The sequence below is a fragment of the Dicentrarchus labrax genome, unplaced genomic scaffold (assembly GCF_905237075.1).
Source record: "Dicentrarchus labrax unplaced genomic scaffold, dlabrax2021, whole genome shotgun sequence".
Lineage (NCBI taxonomy): Eukaryota > Metazoa > Chordata > Actinopteri > Moronidae > Dicentrarchus > Dicentrarchus labrax.
This window is the reverse complement of record NW_026136714.1, coordinates 14,000,308-14,016,604: the sequence shown is the minus strand read 5'-3', so window position 1 is coordinate 14,016,604 and position 16,297 is coordinate 14,000,308. Positions and strand designations below refer to the sequence as shown.

Genomic DNA, 16,297 nt, shown 5'->3' with positions numbered 1-16,297 from the left:
GTTTTCAGTGTCAAGCTGGTAAGGGATGAATCCCAAATCCTTATTTAGTGCACCTAGAATGAATCCAGTATGCTTTGTCTTGCAACAAATAGAAAAGGTCCAACATTAAGGCGCTGATTTATTCCGTATTATTAAGGAGGTTTTGGATGCAAGTCTGCGAGTATGATTCTGTCTATATGACACATGTGTGGCTGTTTTCTCTAAAAGTCAGACACTGAGAAGTCCAAGAGCCCTGGACCTGCAGTGATAATGAAAGGGAGGGAAAGAGAGAAAGGGCGGTGGGTCAGGGGGGTGGGGGGGTTCCCAAAGCCCTCATATCAAATTAGACAAATGTTAACAGGAGTTACTTTCTCTCAAGCCTACTGACTAAATGTAACTCCTTCAATCAATACGTACAGGAAAGCACTGTTTATGATTTGATAATGATGACACATGTACCTACTTTTGATTAATAATGCATTAATAAATTGCTTTGTTTTTAGTAACAAGAAAAGCTTAGCAGTGACAGCTAAATAGGGTAGCTGCAATAACTGCTGAATGGACTGTGATAGGGTTGTGGGTGCCCTGGCAGGCCGTTGCTGGCAAGTCAGGCTTGACATGTAGGTTATCCTGGACAATGTGCTCATTGTAGCCACAACCAATGCTTTTCTGTGTCAGGGAGGTCATTAGAAAAACAAGTCAGTTAGAAAAACTGCTGGAGTGTATCAGGAAGAAAAAGCGAGTAAGAGGGGTAAATCCTGCCATCATTGATGTTATTGTCAGTTATGATGTCATTCCAACCTTCTTCAGTTACATTTCTACACACTGAAACAAATGATGGTTGCACATCTATTTATTCAATACTGAAGTAAGCAATACATTTCAGCAAACATTTCAAACATTAATGTAATAAGAATACTTCAAAATATCCAAAGCAACATCTTTTGTATTTCCTAAATGAAAGAGGTATTTGTGGTGTAGACAGTAGTATATGTACTGTATATGTCTTATCCTTTAGGAAACTGTCAAGCTGCTGGCCTCTCCTTTCTCCAGATGGGCCAGTAGCACTCTATGAATGTCCTGAGACACACAGAGACAAAGAGAGAGAGATACAGTGAGAAATATGAGAAATAAATCAAGGTTAACAACAAGAAAGGAAAGATACAAATGGGGGGAGGGAGAGAGAGAGATTAAAGATGACGGGGAATCTTTATGTGTTTTTTTAGCTCAAAAAAAAAAAAAGCATTGAGAATATTAATGTGCATGATGGTGGACAGCAGAGGAGTTGCTATTTGGATTCTCAGCTGACAGAGAGTGTAGCTGACTCAGACTTACAACAAGCTGGTAGTGTGTTGAGGTCTCCATCAGGCCCTGGATGAAAGAATGCTGAGAGAGAACGGAGAAGGGGACACCGTCCTCAGGCTTATAGCCCAGCTCTCTGAATATATGCACCAGGTGCTAGAGGCCAGCAGAGATAAAAAGTATTAGCATGTAACCTTTAAAATGAACTATGGTATTCTGCAAGTGCTGCATTTTTTTTACATCTTTTTTTACACCATTTCTTTCCTTAAATAAATCAACCAATCATTTATGTATTTCCTTAAAAGCCCAGTTAAAACTATCACAGGGCTATACCTCAGTGTGCTCCTCCCGACTCAGGCAGCCTGGAGGAAGGGGGCTGTCATCTTTCACATTGGTGACTTTGTGGCAGATGACAGGAAGAAGAGCAGCGATCGACACGTCCTGCTCCCCCAACGAACAGCTTGATGCACCTGGAGTCCCTTCTTCCTTGTATTCTCCATCAAGTTCTGTGGGGCTGAGCTCTGTAGCCTCCTCTATACTGGGCATAGACTGTATACACAACACATTGTCCTGTTGATGTGCAATAGTTTGTATCGAAGAGAAACAATATCACTCACGTTTCATTCCAAAACAAATTACCAACCACCAGACATTGTCATTATTGAAAATAACATCACTGATTTCTATTATTATTTCTATTATAATTCTGGACCATCTTAAAACATTGGTGACTGAAAATAATACATATTTTTTCTTACTCTAGAAGCTTGAGAAGATAAATTGCTTTTGCAGTGAACTGTAAATGGGAATTTCATTCACTTTTCTTTGTACATTAATACACTCACCTTGACAAGGTGGCCCAGCGAGGAGAGCTTGAGATGTTGTCCCAGCACCACACTAAGTGCTCTGATGAAGCCCTGTCTAGGGTCAGGGTCGGCTGCAAAGTACTGTAGCATGTACACATAGTCCAGCCGAGGGGGAGAGAAAGAGTGGTCCGCAAACAACTGGAAAAAAAACTAAGAAGGAAGAACAGATGCAAATGTTGATTTATTTCATTTATTACTTGCAGTGCAGTTAATTTCAAGACTTTGAGCTTTCAAACGAAAACAAATGGCATTGTGATGACTGTATCCTCTTAAATGTATTCTCTTACAATTATCTTTCAATAAGATAACATTGAAAATACCTCAAAAGTTGGGTAAGACTACCTTTTTGTTCTTTCATTACTCTTTTATCTTTGTTAATTCTTCTTATGTATTTTATGTTGTTTGTGTACCATGAAATATCCCATTTCATCAATACTAAAAGTTTACTTTGTCTTGGAATTAAGTTGTCCGGCATTGCAGCTAGTTTACCTTGCGTAGGTTAGATAGGCGATTGTAAGGTAGAGGCTCAGAGGGGTCCTCAGGGACAGGCTGGACACTCTCATGGGAAAACCACAACTCCGTCTGGTGAGAAAGGAGGAAAGAGGAGCAACTTAAACTTTTCTTTTACATTCAGGGAGCTGCAGTTTTCCCTTTTAACTGTATAAAGTATACACTATACACTAAATGTGTGTTGTTCCGTAGACTTAAACCCAGGCCTGCTTGAATAAAAGTACATAGTAATGCCACAAGAGCAAAGAGGAGCCTTGGGTTGGAGTGAGTGGATAGATAACATTTAGATAGAAGGATGTTTGAGTTTGTGTGTGCGAAGAAACTAACTTGTAGGTACTGTTCCTCGTTTATATAGCCTGTGTCCCCATTATCTGCTGCTTTGAAATGTTGTAACACAACCAGCAGCTGTGTTAAGGAGGGAAATGGCCAAGGGAGGGCAGCACTGAGCAGAAACTGACGCCAGTCTATCAGCTCATATTCGTCCGTTAGCAGAGATACAATCTCCATCAACTGGGGATAAGAAAGAAAAGGACAATTATCCTATAAGCAATGTAATATCTATGTAATGTATTTTATTTGGTTGTTTAGAATATGCAAGTAACTGGACATTATGGTGCAGGAATGTTTTTTGTCTTGCTTTGCTTTCTCTGGCATTTTGCTATAGTCAGCAGAATGCTATTTGATTATGTAGTAATTTGGTTTCAAAACTTTTTGTCAGTTGACTCAAACTGTTCATTAATTGTAGCCTTCTTGTAATATGTGGTCTTACGGACTAAAGAGAAAAGAAATGATGATCCAACTTTGTGTTTTTAGTCTCAGGAATACTTCAAAGCGTACCTGTGTTTCATTCTTGTCAAGCCAGGGCTCAGGCAAGGTGTTCTTGCCCAAATTAACAGAGGTGATATCCCTGAGCAAACTGGAGAACCCTGAACTGGACATGAGGCCTGAAAGTCAGATAGGAAGAAGAATGATCAATGGATGGATGGATAGCTGGATAGCAGCATTAATAGACCCAATCACATCACAACTTCTCCCCTATGTGCACCTGACGCAGCAACAGTGCATAGCTGTTGGTGGAGTGACTCTAGCTGAGTGATGGTCGGGGTGGACTGTGTGGGTTTCTCCAGAGCAGGTGGACGGGGAGGGGGAGGCAGGCTAGCCACCATGTGGCAGTCCCCATTCAGGTAGAAGTCAGTATATTCCTGGAGAAGAGAATTTGGAGAAACTTAAAATGGGAAGAGTGAGGTAAAAAAGAGTGTTCCAGACTGGAAGGACAAATCAGATATCATCTTACAGTTACCCTGCAACTAAAGGAAAGATGAGAGAGCTGCCTTGTAACCAGTGAGCACCTTTCCAGGGTAGATATTAATCACTATTATTACACTTATAAAGTCATTACATACCAACACAAGCTGATTCTGCAACTTAGCACCAGCCTCTATGTGGTGGCGAACCACTTCTGATAGTTGTTCAATACTAGAGAAAAGGAGACAGACACAGATGAAACATCAGCCATCTTCTATGTATAATTAATGAGAAAAACTATTTTTTTTCATTTAGATATATCTTTCATTTACTGTGACCAACAATTCAAAGCTGTCTCTATATGCACGTGTGACACACACCATATCGCACCATACATAACCCACACTCATACTGTACCATACCTCTTCATTTCTGCAACATAGTGTGCTTCTAACCACTTCTTCATGCTGCTTGAGGTCTGTTCAGCTCTGCTTTGCACGGACTGCAACCTCAACAGACCCTGTCCTTTCACCAGCGCTATGCGCACCTTTGCTGCATTTTCTGGAAAACACACACAATGAATGCATGTGTACATATTACAAAACATGCATGAATACACATAACAGCAGACTCGTCTGTATGTATATATCCTCCATATAACACAGTTTGAATTAATAATATGTTCTTCTCTGAGCGCATGTGTGTGTGTGTGTGTGTGTGTGTGTGTGTGTGTGTGTGTGTGTGTGTGTGTGTGTGTGTGTGTGTGTGTGTGTGTGCATACCCTCATGATCCAGTGCAGCTGCATATTCTTTGTGTATTTTGTTTTTTACTTCTTGATCATGAGTCTTCTCTGAGTCTTTGTCATCAGCAGCAGGACTGGGTGCTGGAGGTGGGGATGGTGGACCTGGAGGAACAAGAGTAAAATAAGGATGTAGAAGATCTACTTAAACATACAGTACATGCATACAGGGCACGTCTCCATAATTGTCTTCATACTCTACAAAGACATGCCTTTTGTTTTTTTTGCTGACTGCTTCCCTTTTTCCTTTTTGTTTGCACTTGCAGCGGCCTTCGCCCTCTCCTTATCTTGTACTCTTTCCTTGTGCTCTTTTGTCTCCCCCTTGTGGGCTTCTGCTAACACCTAAACACACATATAACCAGGGTGAAAAAAAAGTATATATACCTCCATAATATGCTCACACAAACTCACACACACACAAACACACACACACACACACACACACACACACACACACACAGCATTACCAATTTGCGGATAGCTGTGAGTGCCTCCTCGTAGTCGAAGATCAGTTTCTCATCGGGTGTCTAGAGTTAAGGATGAAAAGGGTCAATATCTCTTACTATAAGATTGTATATCAGCATATCACTATCAAGTACAAACTATATTTAAATTCATTAAAAACTAAAAACAACAACAACTAAAATAAACAAGGATAGCAGGGTAAATAATATCTATGGCAGTAGTTTATGTGTAGATAGCAGAAGAATCTAATAGAACAAAATCCATCATTGATAAATACTAAAAAAATCAAAGCTACACAGAGAGGCAGGAAATCTGATTTGACAAGACCTTGACAGTTTCTGTCTGCCCCTGGCCTTTCATCTTGGAGGCCCCTACTGAGGAGTCAGGGTGTCTGGGGAGGAGGGGAATACGGGAAAAGAGGAGGAAACTGTTTATGAGTGTATGTGTTTGTGCTGTTGAGTATTTGGTCTGTGAGGAAATGACAACATCTTTCAAACAGACCGGAGAAAAACATGATAGTGCTTCTCCCTTACAATTTAGTTTTCCTCTTGTCTTCTCCGTCATCCACACCAGCGCCCGCTAGATCAGTACTGGTGGAACAAAATAAATCTTTCACTTTCACTTTCTTTTCTTTCATTTTCCTAAAACTATTTCATTTTATTATCTTGTATTAACATGGTTAGGTTGAAATAAATAGATTGTTTCTTGCCTGTCGTCCTGATCCTTAATCTCTGGGGAGTCCAGCAGGGGAATACAAACAAAGTTGGCGGGTAACTCAGGCAGCACAACACTGTACATGCTCAAATAGTAGACCCTAAGAATACAGAGAGTGGCATGGAAACGGTCCAACTCCACCTATGCAACACAAACAAGATTATGGTAAATCACACATAGAAACCCACATAATAAAGATAAACAAAATAAAAATAAAAATTTGTTGTTACATAGAAGCAGAAAAGTTACCTGCATGAGTACAGAGTGGTAGTTGACGAGGACAGCAGTGTGGTCCTCCAACCAGCCTTCACCCATGAGAGCATCTCTCTCTTGCTCATCCTCCTCCTTACGTTTGTCACTCATGTCCCACAAACGTTCACACAGTTCCTGTAAACATATCAGAATAATGCCATATAGTCTATATTTTCATTGTAAGCAGGTATTTATACTTTTTTCATGATCATTCAAGAATATTTGTTTGGATAATATATCAAGTTCCTCTCACATCCAGTCTCTGATGTAGCTCTGCTTTGGTTTCCCCGTCTTCTCTCATATCATCGGGTATGTTGTTGATATCCTTCTGCCACTGAGTCACTAACTCTTGCTTCAAATCTGGACGCCCCAGGTAATGTTTGTACTCCTCTCTACAGACACAAGGAACCAGGTAAAACTTACATTGTAATACATGTAGATTTCTTTAAATAATTTTCTATTAACATACATTATCTCTTTCATTTGCAAAATATTTCTAACAAAGAACCTCATGATATGTACATGTAATTGTATCCAGGAATAAGGATAACTATGACAACCTATTACTGATACTGTAATCAGAAGCTAATTAGAAATAATAGTTACATTTTCAATTCAAGTGATTGTGGCTAACAAGATACCCACACAGTTAGATTGATAAAAAAAATATATGTGCATGTTATCAGACATACAGATGTAAGAATTTATATAGAAATCAAATTAAAAATTAAGGAAAGACAGGCTTCCATTATGCGGTTACTGAGTTACGTATCTATTCTTAATGTATTACATGAAATAAACCATGGTCACATTACTTCCAAGACCTGGCAGAATACCTGATGTTGTATAGGTGATGGTTAATAACGGTGCGTTGTGAGCGCAGCTGCTGCATCACGGTCTTTACGTTGTTCACATAAGAATCACACACTGTGTCCCAATGGGGGCACAGGTACTCTGGGATCTCCTAAAGATAGAGATGTGGAGGGGAAGAGATGAACAAAGCAGAGCCATGGGAGGAGGAGAATAGGGAATGATGAAACAAAACAAGACATTATGTAATGCATGGTGTGCTTGCAACAACAATAAGCAAAACAAACATAAATAGAAATTGTGACCTACTGGAGGAATGGGTTCATTGACATAGACCCAGCTGGAAGAACCTGGGCGGGAAGAGGCAGAATCAGGCGGGTTGGAGACTGCCTGAGAGTCCTCATTTGTCATTGAGGAAGTTGATGCCTTCCTAGAGTGCCCTATTGATTAGCCAGAAGAAAATTATATAAATCATCACAATAAAGAAGTAAAATAAAATCCTATTTATTCTCTGTGGACCATCAACATGCCATGTTGATATCATGTATAAAATCCTCTCTTTCAAGCAGAATATTTTTGTGACCAGAAGTGACTTTCTAATTACAATTAAAACACTTAATCCATAGACTACTGATTAAGTCACCTCTGGGGGTGTGTGTGTTGGACTTGGAAAGTGACTTGACACTTGGGCCTTTTTCCTCATTAAAGCTGGAACAGGATTCTGTGAGGCCAGTGGCTTCATCTGTGAGGGCTGTAGGTTGGTCTACAGGTGGAAGTGTGGCTGAGGAAGAGGAGTCTTGAGCTTTTCCACTGTCCAATACTACATCTTCAACAATAGCTGATAAGGGAATATATCAGAATATTGTGAGTGAATATTGTTTCTTTTAAGGAAAACATATGGTCTATCATACAAATACTGTAGAAACAAACAAAACATTATACCTGATCTTATGAAGCAAAAAATTCATTTGAGTGTAATAACATTCATGTAATACTACAATGAAAGTCAGTTACCTTCCGGTGTTTGCATCCTAACTTCCTGCATGACAGACTCCACTCTTGTGTAAAGCTCCTCCTCGTCTACATCTGCATCAATACGGACCAAAATGTTTTGCTTTCCACCAAACCAATTCTCTAGTTTCGGCCAGGTGTCCTGAAAAGTTGTGATCCTTCAGTGGGGGAGAAGGATGTCACATATTAGACACACAGTCATGCAGTAGCAGTAATATGTACATGTCAGTGGAGCTTCCCATTTCATTCTTCTTTTTTACCTGTGTTGAATCTGTGCCAGATACAAGGTCTTGTCTGTAGGATCTGAGGCAGTAGCAGCAGCAGTATCTGTATATGCACCAGGTTTGGGAGCATGAGACATTTAGCTGGTTACTTGTACACGTATATATACACGCACCTTCTAACTGATATTTTTTGGTGCACACAATTACATTAAATTCCCACCAGAATAACGTACCCGTCTGACTGAATGCATGTCTGACCACACACTCATCTGGGATATCCAGCAGCAGAGCAAGGTCCAGTACAGGAGCTAATGGTGGTGGAGTTTTGGGTGGATTAGGATCAGCAACAAGGTTTGTACTGCTGCTTTCAATGCCATTCCCTTCATCTACAGAACCACCCAGGGCTTTCTCTAGCAGGTAAGCCTGGGTGATGTCCACAGGAAAGCCATCCAGGATCCAACCTGACTGAGCTGGAATCTGCCTAGTAAAGACACAACACATATTTCACTGTCTAGAGAGTGCTTGTGGGGTTTATTTTGTTCACACTGTATACATTACATACATACAAGTATAATTTTAAATATACTTGTATAATACAATTGACTAAATGCTATATACAGTATACAGTATTTTATTGCTATACAGGTTACGTGCTTACCTGATAGCTTCTACTATCATGTCCACTAACAGCTCATTAGGGATGGCGTTGCCTTTCCTCAGCTCTTTTTCTGCAGCTGCTCCCTGTTTGGCCTGGGTTGACAGCTGGATAAGGGACACATGTTATTTCCTTTGAATATTGCATCAGACATGAGTTTTTCTGAAACTTGTGATACAATTCTCTGTTTGTTTTATTTGTTTTGATTCTTTTAAATTCAGTAATTCATACTTAAAAGGCTTCTTTTTTGACAAATTCAGTGTTTTCTTCTCCCTGATCCTTCGCCACTGTTCTATTAGCTCTTTGGTTGTTTTAACTGCGTTAAACGAGGCTGTTTGGCAGAGAAGGCTCTCGCTTATGTTCAGGTCTTCAAAGTTTATATGTTAAATAATAATCTAAACTTTACAAATAACAATTTCATTTAGTTTTCCTCACTGAAATGAGCCAAAGCCTGTGAAGCTTTGGCGACCCCTAATGGTGGTCCTGAACCGAGGAACCACTAAAATCAGAATATCATACATGTAACACACAAACAACACTTACTCTTACATTACTGTCTCCACTTTCCTCTAGAGTGTCAAGATCTGAAAGCAACAAAAATACAAGTGACATCAGACAAGCTGCTCTTGAACATGCAGTGCATTTTTATTCCAAGCAAATAAACACACCGTGATGTACAGTAAAAATAGCATAGAAAAGAATCATGCTGCGTTCAGTAACTGACCAGGTTTCAGTGATGTAGAGGATGTGAGCAGTTGCTCATTGTCTTTCTCTTCCTGCTCTGTGGCCTGTACATTTTGTCCAAAAAAAAAAGTTGTTTTAAAAGGTGAAATACCTAAGATCATGAGGACCTTTTAAGCCCATGTGTTTATACATTTTGGCACCAGCAGGTGGGACTAGTGAGATTTTATGGTCCTGAAAAATCCTTTTAAATCAAAAGTTACAATACTGGCATACTGTATCTGACTAACCTCCTCTCCATTCTGGTAAGCATTCAGCGCCTCCTCAATCAGTGTGTCAGCTGATAAGACATAGATTCCATGGGCTAAAGCAGAAAACAACACATACTCAGCAACAAATAAGCAATACAATCTTATTCAACTACTGTTTTTAATATATAATTTCAGTAAACACATAATTTAGTGTTTATAACATTGTCTGTGTGTATGCTTGCATCTGTGTTCCTATTGCAACTTATGTACCTTCAGCAATCCTGGCCAGGCAGGTGGTTTTGCCAGAGCAAAACTTGCCCAGGACACAGGCCTTGAGGGTAAATAGAGGAAATGAAGGCGAGGAGGGTTCCATGATAGGCTGATGAACAATGTTCCTCAGCCGCAGGACAACGTGTCCAAGAATGTTGTTGTTGGTCAGGGGTAATTTGGTCTCCCCGGCTTCCTCTGGCCATGCCCACTCACCTACCATGTTCTGACAAACATAACACACAGCTTAGACAAAGAAGATCTTCAGCATTCAGACAGCTCAGGGCTTCAGTTCAGGGACAATTCAAACTTTATCACTGTCAAAAACGTAGCTTGGTCTAGCAATGTTTGATACTATGACTGAAATCAGCATTCGTTTGAAAATGTGGGTTTGACAAACAAGTTATTTAGCCTAAAAAGACGGGCTACATGCAAGCATGCAAGTGCGCTTGCAAACACACATCTACATACATGATTTATAAACACACTGCACTCCTGTTTTAAACTCACAGTGTATTCATTATAGTCCTGGTTGTTGAGTATCTCCTGCTTCTTAAGCTCTACAGGGTCTAGTGGGGTAGAGAACTCAAACCCTGGCTGCTGGCCCGTTATTGGCTCATAGAGAGGCAGACCACGGAACAGCAATTCCTTCCACTCTCTCATCAGCTTCTCTGGAATCAAACTGGACATGACAGCAGAAAAATGACAGGAGGTCAGCTAGACTTAACACGTGGAATTGTGGCTAAAATGGAATCTGGACCACACATTCGAAAATGGTTTGACCTGTTTAAACTACTCAATTTACTGCATAGAAGGTGAATTGAGTAGTTTAAACAGGTCAAACCATTACAATAACTGTACTGTTCAATTATATTAAAATATATGTTTTGGATTGAGCCTGAAAATGATTAAACTTAATTAATCTACCAATGAGTAGAAGAACTGATGTAGTGGATATGTAAAACCTAGGGTGTTAGAACACACACAGTTGTGTGGGTAGTGCATGTCTGTGGAAACAATGTATTTTATGATCAGAAGAACCAGACAGGATGTTGACAACACCTGATTTTATTTGACCACTGGTCAGTTGTACAATATTGGTAATTTGATCACAGCTTTTTGTTTCGCATCTGAATTAGCACCACACCGCATTGCTTCAGTTCTTATACATTACATGAAAGATTTCTGTTCTCAGTCAGATATTAGATTGTTAATGCTTTCCTAAAATACCTTTTAATGATTTCCTGTAGCAAGAAAAAATAAATAAATAAATAAAATACTTAAAGGGCATATTTGCTCCTGTTACTTATAACTTATACACTCGTCTCTGAGTCTATTTCTTCTAAAAGAAAAAAGCTGCCTATATTTATTCTGAAAATTAAAAAAACTTTGATATTATGATTTGTGCTTGAATGTGAACTTTATTCAAGCATAAATAAATAAAATTTGTAGACATAGCAGAGGTCCTATCACTCCCTTAATCCCACATTACATTCAACTCTTTCAAAATTAGATTGCTTAACTACCTTTTATAATAATTTCTGATAATTATACTTGGTAACTACCAAAAGATGCAATTTGAATTGTTCTATTTATTAATCGTTTGAGGTTTTAAGCCCAAATACCGTATGCATGTTTCTACTGCATCATTAAAAGCAACTGTGTTACGTACTTCGCAGTGAGCAGTCGATATTCTCCAATCTTGGTGCCCAAGTCCACAATTTGCTCCAAAATGTCCTTGCAGCTCGCAAAGTGCTTCTTGTATCTGCTCTGTGCTCGTTCAGCCGCAATCCTGTTATAGAGTTCAAGCTCCATTCTGATCTCTTCAGCACGTTCCAACTTAGCCTGCAGAGCCAAAGCCTATACCAGGCCCCGGTTAGAAAGATGGGATGAGTGGAGAAAGCATGAAATATTGTACATGGCTCTGCCAATCACCACTGTTAGGTAAAGTAATTAATGAAGATGAAAGATGTTACATTTCTCATTTATTGTGCAAAACATTTAACTACTGTAGGTATTTGTGTGGAAAATATAAACAGAAACTAACACATTGATTTTTGTAATCAGTAGATTACTGATATTGAAGGTTGTTATTTTAATCATTGGTACCTATTGGATGTAACAATGGCTTCAGCTTCCCAGTTTACGAACAAACACAGCATCAATAATACCCAGTTAAAGCCTTCAAACATTTGTATATTTAATTATGGGATTTTCTCCCTAAATCATCTCCTTAAATAGATTCTTTCACTTTTTAGAGCAAATGGCAAATCACAGGAGAATCTGAGACTTAGTCACATGTCAATCTTCTCTGGAATTTCCTGACATTTAGGTTAATAACAATGCCACTGCAGGATGACCACGCTATACAACAACATACTGTATATTTAACACTGAAACCATGCTAGACCATGGCCTTCGTCCTTTGCGAGGTATCTGTGCCTTCTTTTCAACCTAATCTGTCACCTACAGTATAAGTGTAATCACAGGAAGGACATAACAGATAAACATATACCGGTAGTTGTTTATGTCATGATTTATACAAGTCCTACTTTATCACCTCTCCCTCTGAAGTCCCTCTCGCTCTCTAGTCATAATACCTAATACCCTGTTGATACCATACACACCACCTTTCCTCTCTCTCCCTATGACACTATTCATAATATCACTGATACAGCTTAATACAAAGCGACAATAGAGAGGATTATTCTTCGTCCTTATTCATCCAATCTCACCGCCTCCCTCTCCAGAGCTTCCTGGAAGTCCCTCTCTCTGCGCTGCTGGTACTGCTGCTCTCTGAACAGACGGTTCTTCCGGATCACCTCCTTCTGCATTCGCATCTGAAGGAGCTGAGCTGCCAAACGCTGCTCCTGCTGAGTCTGACGTGTCAAACGTTTTACCAGCAGTTCTTCTCGCCCTGCCTCCTGCAAAGGTGAGGCAGAGGTGGCTGGTAAGACAGCTGATTGATTTTGGGTTAAAATGACAAATATCAAATAACAGACTGCGTGAGTTTAAACAGAATAGGATGTGTGAAATTGATTATTATTTTCCATGTGGTCAAATAAAATGGATAGATGACCTGACACAAATAATTAGAGAAAGATTCTTCAGGAGGAGAAACGCGGTACTGAATCAATTTGCAAGTCTCCTGAGTGGGTCTCAGTTCTCAATGAGAGGAAAAGTTTCACCTCTTGAGCTTCATGAGCCTTGAGCTGCTCCACCAGGAATCTGCCTCGTCTTTTCTCTCTCTGCTCACGAGCTACAGCATTCTCCTGCAGCCTCTGTCGGATATCCTGTATATACTTGCTATTGGATTGTAAGATCAGCTTAGTTCCACTTCCAGGCACATCACTGCCAACCCCAAGGGGTAAATCTCCAGGGTAGGGCTGACCACTAGAAAGATTCAAATTACATTCAGTATAAAGTCATTGTTCTGATGTATGAGGGTAAATATCTCAGCTCAATATAAAAGTCCATTGAGGGTGGGGTAAGTGATTCCAGGTAATGCAATTGTAATCTAATAGAATCTTTTTTTCAAATTTTAGCGAATATATCGTCACAGCCTGCTAGCTTTGTTGTACGCAGCCCTGGCTCTGTATATGGGAAACAAAGGGGATTGGACCAAACCACACAACACTGATTTGTTATTCCGTGTCAGGTAACGTTAAATGATATGGTGGACATTGTTGTTGTGATGTTAGCTTTAGTAGCTGGAGAGTTGGGAGTATTGTTGTCTGGAGAAAACCATCTTGTCCTCTCGGCATGTTAGCTGCACAACAGCATCTTTAGAGGCAGTTTGCAAACTGACAACATAGCTACATTAGTTACATTACTTGCTGTGTTGTTGTTAGCAGCATGTCATGGTATTTCTCATGGTATTGGATTTCTCCAGAATCACTTACCTTACCTTTAATACATACATTTACATTACATTACAACAGCATAATCCTTCATAAATAAAATATTTATTTTGTCAATATTTCCTTTTCTCTCACCTTGAGGAGGAAGCAAAACCATAATTAACCTTTTTCTTGTTCGTCTCAAACCGGGCTATTTCAGTCTGGACCGTCTGCAGGGATGAAATGAACAGACATTGTAATCATACCAGAAAACAACCAAACTCATGCCACTCTTTTGTTCTCAATTTGGACATGTGTAACAAATGTGCAGGGAGAAATTGTTGAAATTGTGGCATGACAATATCCCTAGAAGCCAAAAATTAAATTTCTTCTATGTGTACATAAATGATTACATTCTTATTTAATGTGCATCACACCTGTGCATGTTGTGCTCTGCGTTTCTGCTGCTGCTGTCTCCTCTTTAGGTTGAGCTGTGAAGTGTAGGGAGGTGGCTTGGGAACCTGGACAATAGGGGCCTGGTTATAAGTCATGATGTCATTGTGCTTCCAGTGACACATCCTCAGCTACAGCATACACACTTCCCCACTGTTAGTAGCATGACTTTCCTTTATTCCATCAATAAGCTTGAGGTTCATCTGCAGGTTAATCACTCAGTACTGGTACAGTATGATAGTTATGTCCAACACCAAAATACTTCAAAGAGTGTGACTGTGTGACATGTGAGCTGAGAAGAAAATACATAAAAAGTACATTTGATAAAGATCTAAACTGTTGACAGCATTAAAGTCTGGACATGAATTTTAATCGTATGTTAAATGAATACAGTAGAAAAGAATTACACTAGTGTATTTTACTTCCCATGGTCTCCAGTACCTTCTCAATATTCTTTGTTCTCTGGATGTCCTGGACTTTGAGCTGTCTCTTTGGCTGGATGGGATGGGTCATCACAGACCTGTCGTTCCATTGTGGGCATTTCTCCTCATAATGCTGAGAAATTTTCTGTAACTTCAGCTCTGCATCACGTTTTACCACTTGATGCAGTCGCTATATAAAAAGAACCACAATTATTCTTGAAAATGCATGTATTTGTAGATACTGATGTTATGTTAGACTAATAATGTGAACTTAAAACACAAGACATATTGAAAGACTAAAAAAGCTAAAAGACAGTGAGAGTTGCCATATTTGACCATTCAGTTTTTCCATTATTGGTATAGATCAAGACAACTTCTCTCAATATTTTTCTACAGAACAAAACATGCTGCCCAAAGAAATAGGCCCCTAACCACATGCACATACATCTATGCAGGCCCCCTTACATCAGAATAGATCTCATGCTCTTTTCTGTGCAGGCCAGCATTGGCTGCAGGCAGCATGATTTCCATCACTGTCCCACTGATCTTTGCTTTCTTCATCTTCTCAAGAGAGACATAGAGTTGGTAAAGGAGGCGTGTGGCAACACCCTGCTTCTCCTGCATGAGTTCCTGGGCTGTGTTTATGTCGAAGGAGATCCCCAGTAACTGGAGTGTAGGCTCAAGGCGGGTAAAATTATTCAGTTTGGCGATGGAGGTGCTATGAGAAAAGGTGTGATTAACTTTAATAATTATGATCACTTCAAATGAGCTGGGGAATTAAGCAACAGTCAGCATGGACAGATATGTAGAGAGAGAGGGCCACTTACTCTTTCTTCATAAACATACTGAAGTCGTTCTGCAACTGATATTTATGCAGAACCTCACCAAGTAAGTAACCACTGGAGAAATTCTTGGCAAAGGTCTTTGGGTCTGTGGAGATGAACATGTAATCATTTAGGCAAAATTACATAGTTTTAACATTTTGTAATGTTGTTTATGGCTTAAAGAAATGTAGGACAACCATCAAAGTAGGTTAGAAGTAGGTTACACTAGTTATGTAAGTTAGGTTTTATTTTTTCCCCAAAAATACCCAAGTATAAACTAACGCAGCTCATAATATCCCCTACTAATCAATATCCCTCGCCTGTGTTGATAAGTTAATACTTTTTTTCATCAACTTTGATATGTAAATACATTCTAAAACAGCTCTTACATTGCTAGCTTTTGTAAATTCACGTATTTTGCCTTTTAGAGTGCCAAAGTAGTCACAGTTAACCGAGTTAGCGTTAGGCTTAGCCTGTAACTATAGTCACTTACCAACAGCTTTTGACAGCCGGAGCTCCTCGTTCAGCCACCTGCACAATATATCCGACATCTTCTTTCTTATTATTTCAACTCAGACAACATTACCTAATAACGTACATATTACTACCAGTTAGGTAACAGTATGACTCTTTAGCTCGCCAATATCGGCTGGAAAAAGTCATGAGCGGTTGATATTTTATGTTGACGTCCCAGTGGGTCACGGTTGCCATGGTGACACGTCAACTGG

At 39.6% G+C, this 16,297-nt stretch overlaps 1 protein-coding gene across 3 annotated transcripts; it reads right to left on the bottom strand.

Annotated features, from left to right (window-relative positions):
* Positions 1 to 83: 83 nt before the first annotated feature.
* On the bottom strand, positions 84 to 16,282 carry spef2 (sperm flagellar 2). 3 transcript variants are annotated; one of them, XM_051423470.1, is made up of 40 exons: positions 16,063 to 16,282; positions 15,573 to 15,675; positions 15,211 to 15,463; positions 14,765 to 14,935; positions 14,308 to 14,391; positions 14,027 to 14,100; positions 13,220 to 13,424; positions 12,767 to 12,955; positions 11,704 to 11,891; positions 10,542 to 10,713; positions 10,035 to 10,257; positions 9,804 to 9,877; positions 9,557 to 9,620; positions 9,376 to 9,416; positions 8,836 to 8,939; positions 8,411 to 8,658; positions 8,214 to 8,280; positions 7,957 to 8,111; positions 7,586 to 7,780; positions 7,252 to 7,382; positions 6,969 to 7,096; positions 6,386 to 6,524; positions 6,130 to 6,267; positions 5,876 to 6,021; positions 5,700 to 5,756; positions 5,494 to 5,557; positions 5,169 to 5,228; positions 4,914 to 5,043; positions 4,684 to 4,806; positions 4,325 to 4,463; positions 4,061 to 4,133; positions 3,703 to 3,859; positions 3,495 to 3,601; positions 2,985 to 3,167; positions 2,637 to 2,729; positions 2,127 to 2,297; positions 1,615 to 1,830; positions 1,315 to 1,437; positions 977 to 1,059; positions 84 to 238 (listed from the first exon to the last, which is right to left on the bottom strand). In XM_051423470.1, exons 1-39 carry the CDS (start codon positions 16,118 to 16,120, stop codon positions 994 to 996), a joined length of 5,112 nt encoding a protein of 1,703 aa, XP_051279430.1. In that variant the 5' UTR covers positions 16,121 to 16,282; the 3' UTR covers positions 84 to 238; positions 977 to 993. The 3 variants fall into 3 exon arrangements, with proteins under 3 accessions (XP_051279430.1, XP_051279429.1, XP_051279431.1); XM_051423469.1 differs by lacking the exon at positions 84 to 238 and having other exon boundaries at positions 815 to 1,059; XM_051423471.1 differs by lacking the exon at positions 84 to 238 and having other exon boundaries at positions 815 to 1,059; positions 9,382 to 9,416.
* Positions 16,283 to 16,297: the final 15 nt, after the last annotated feature.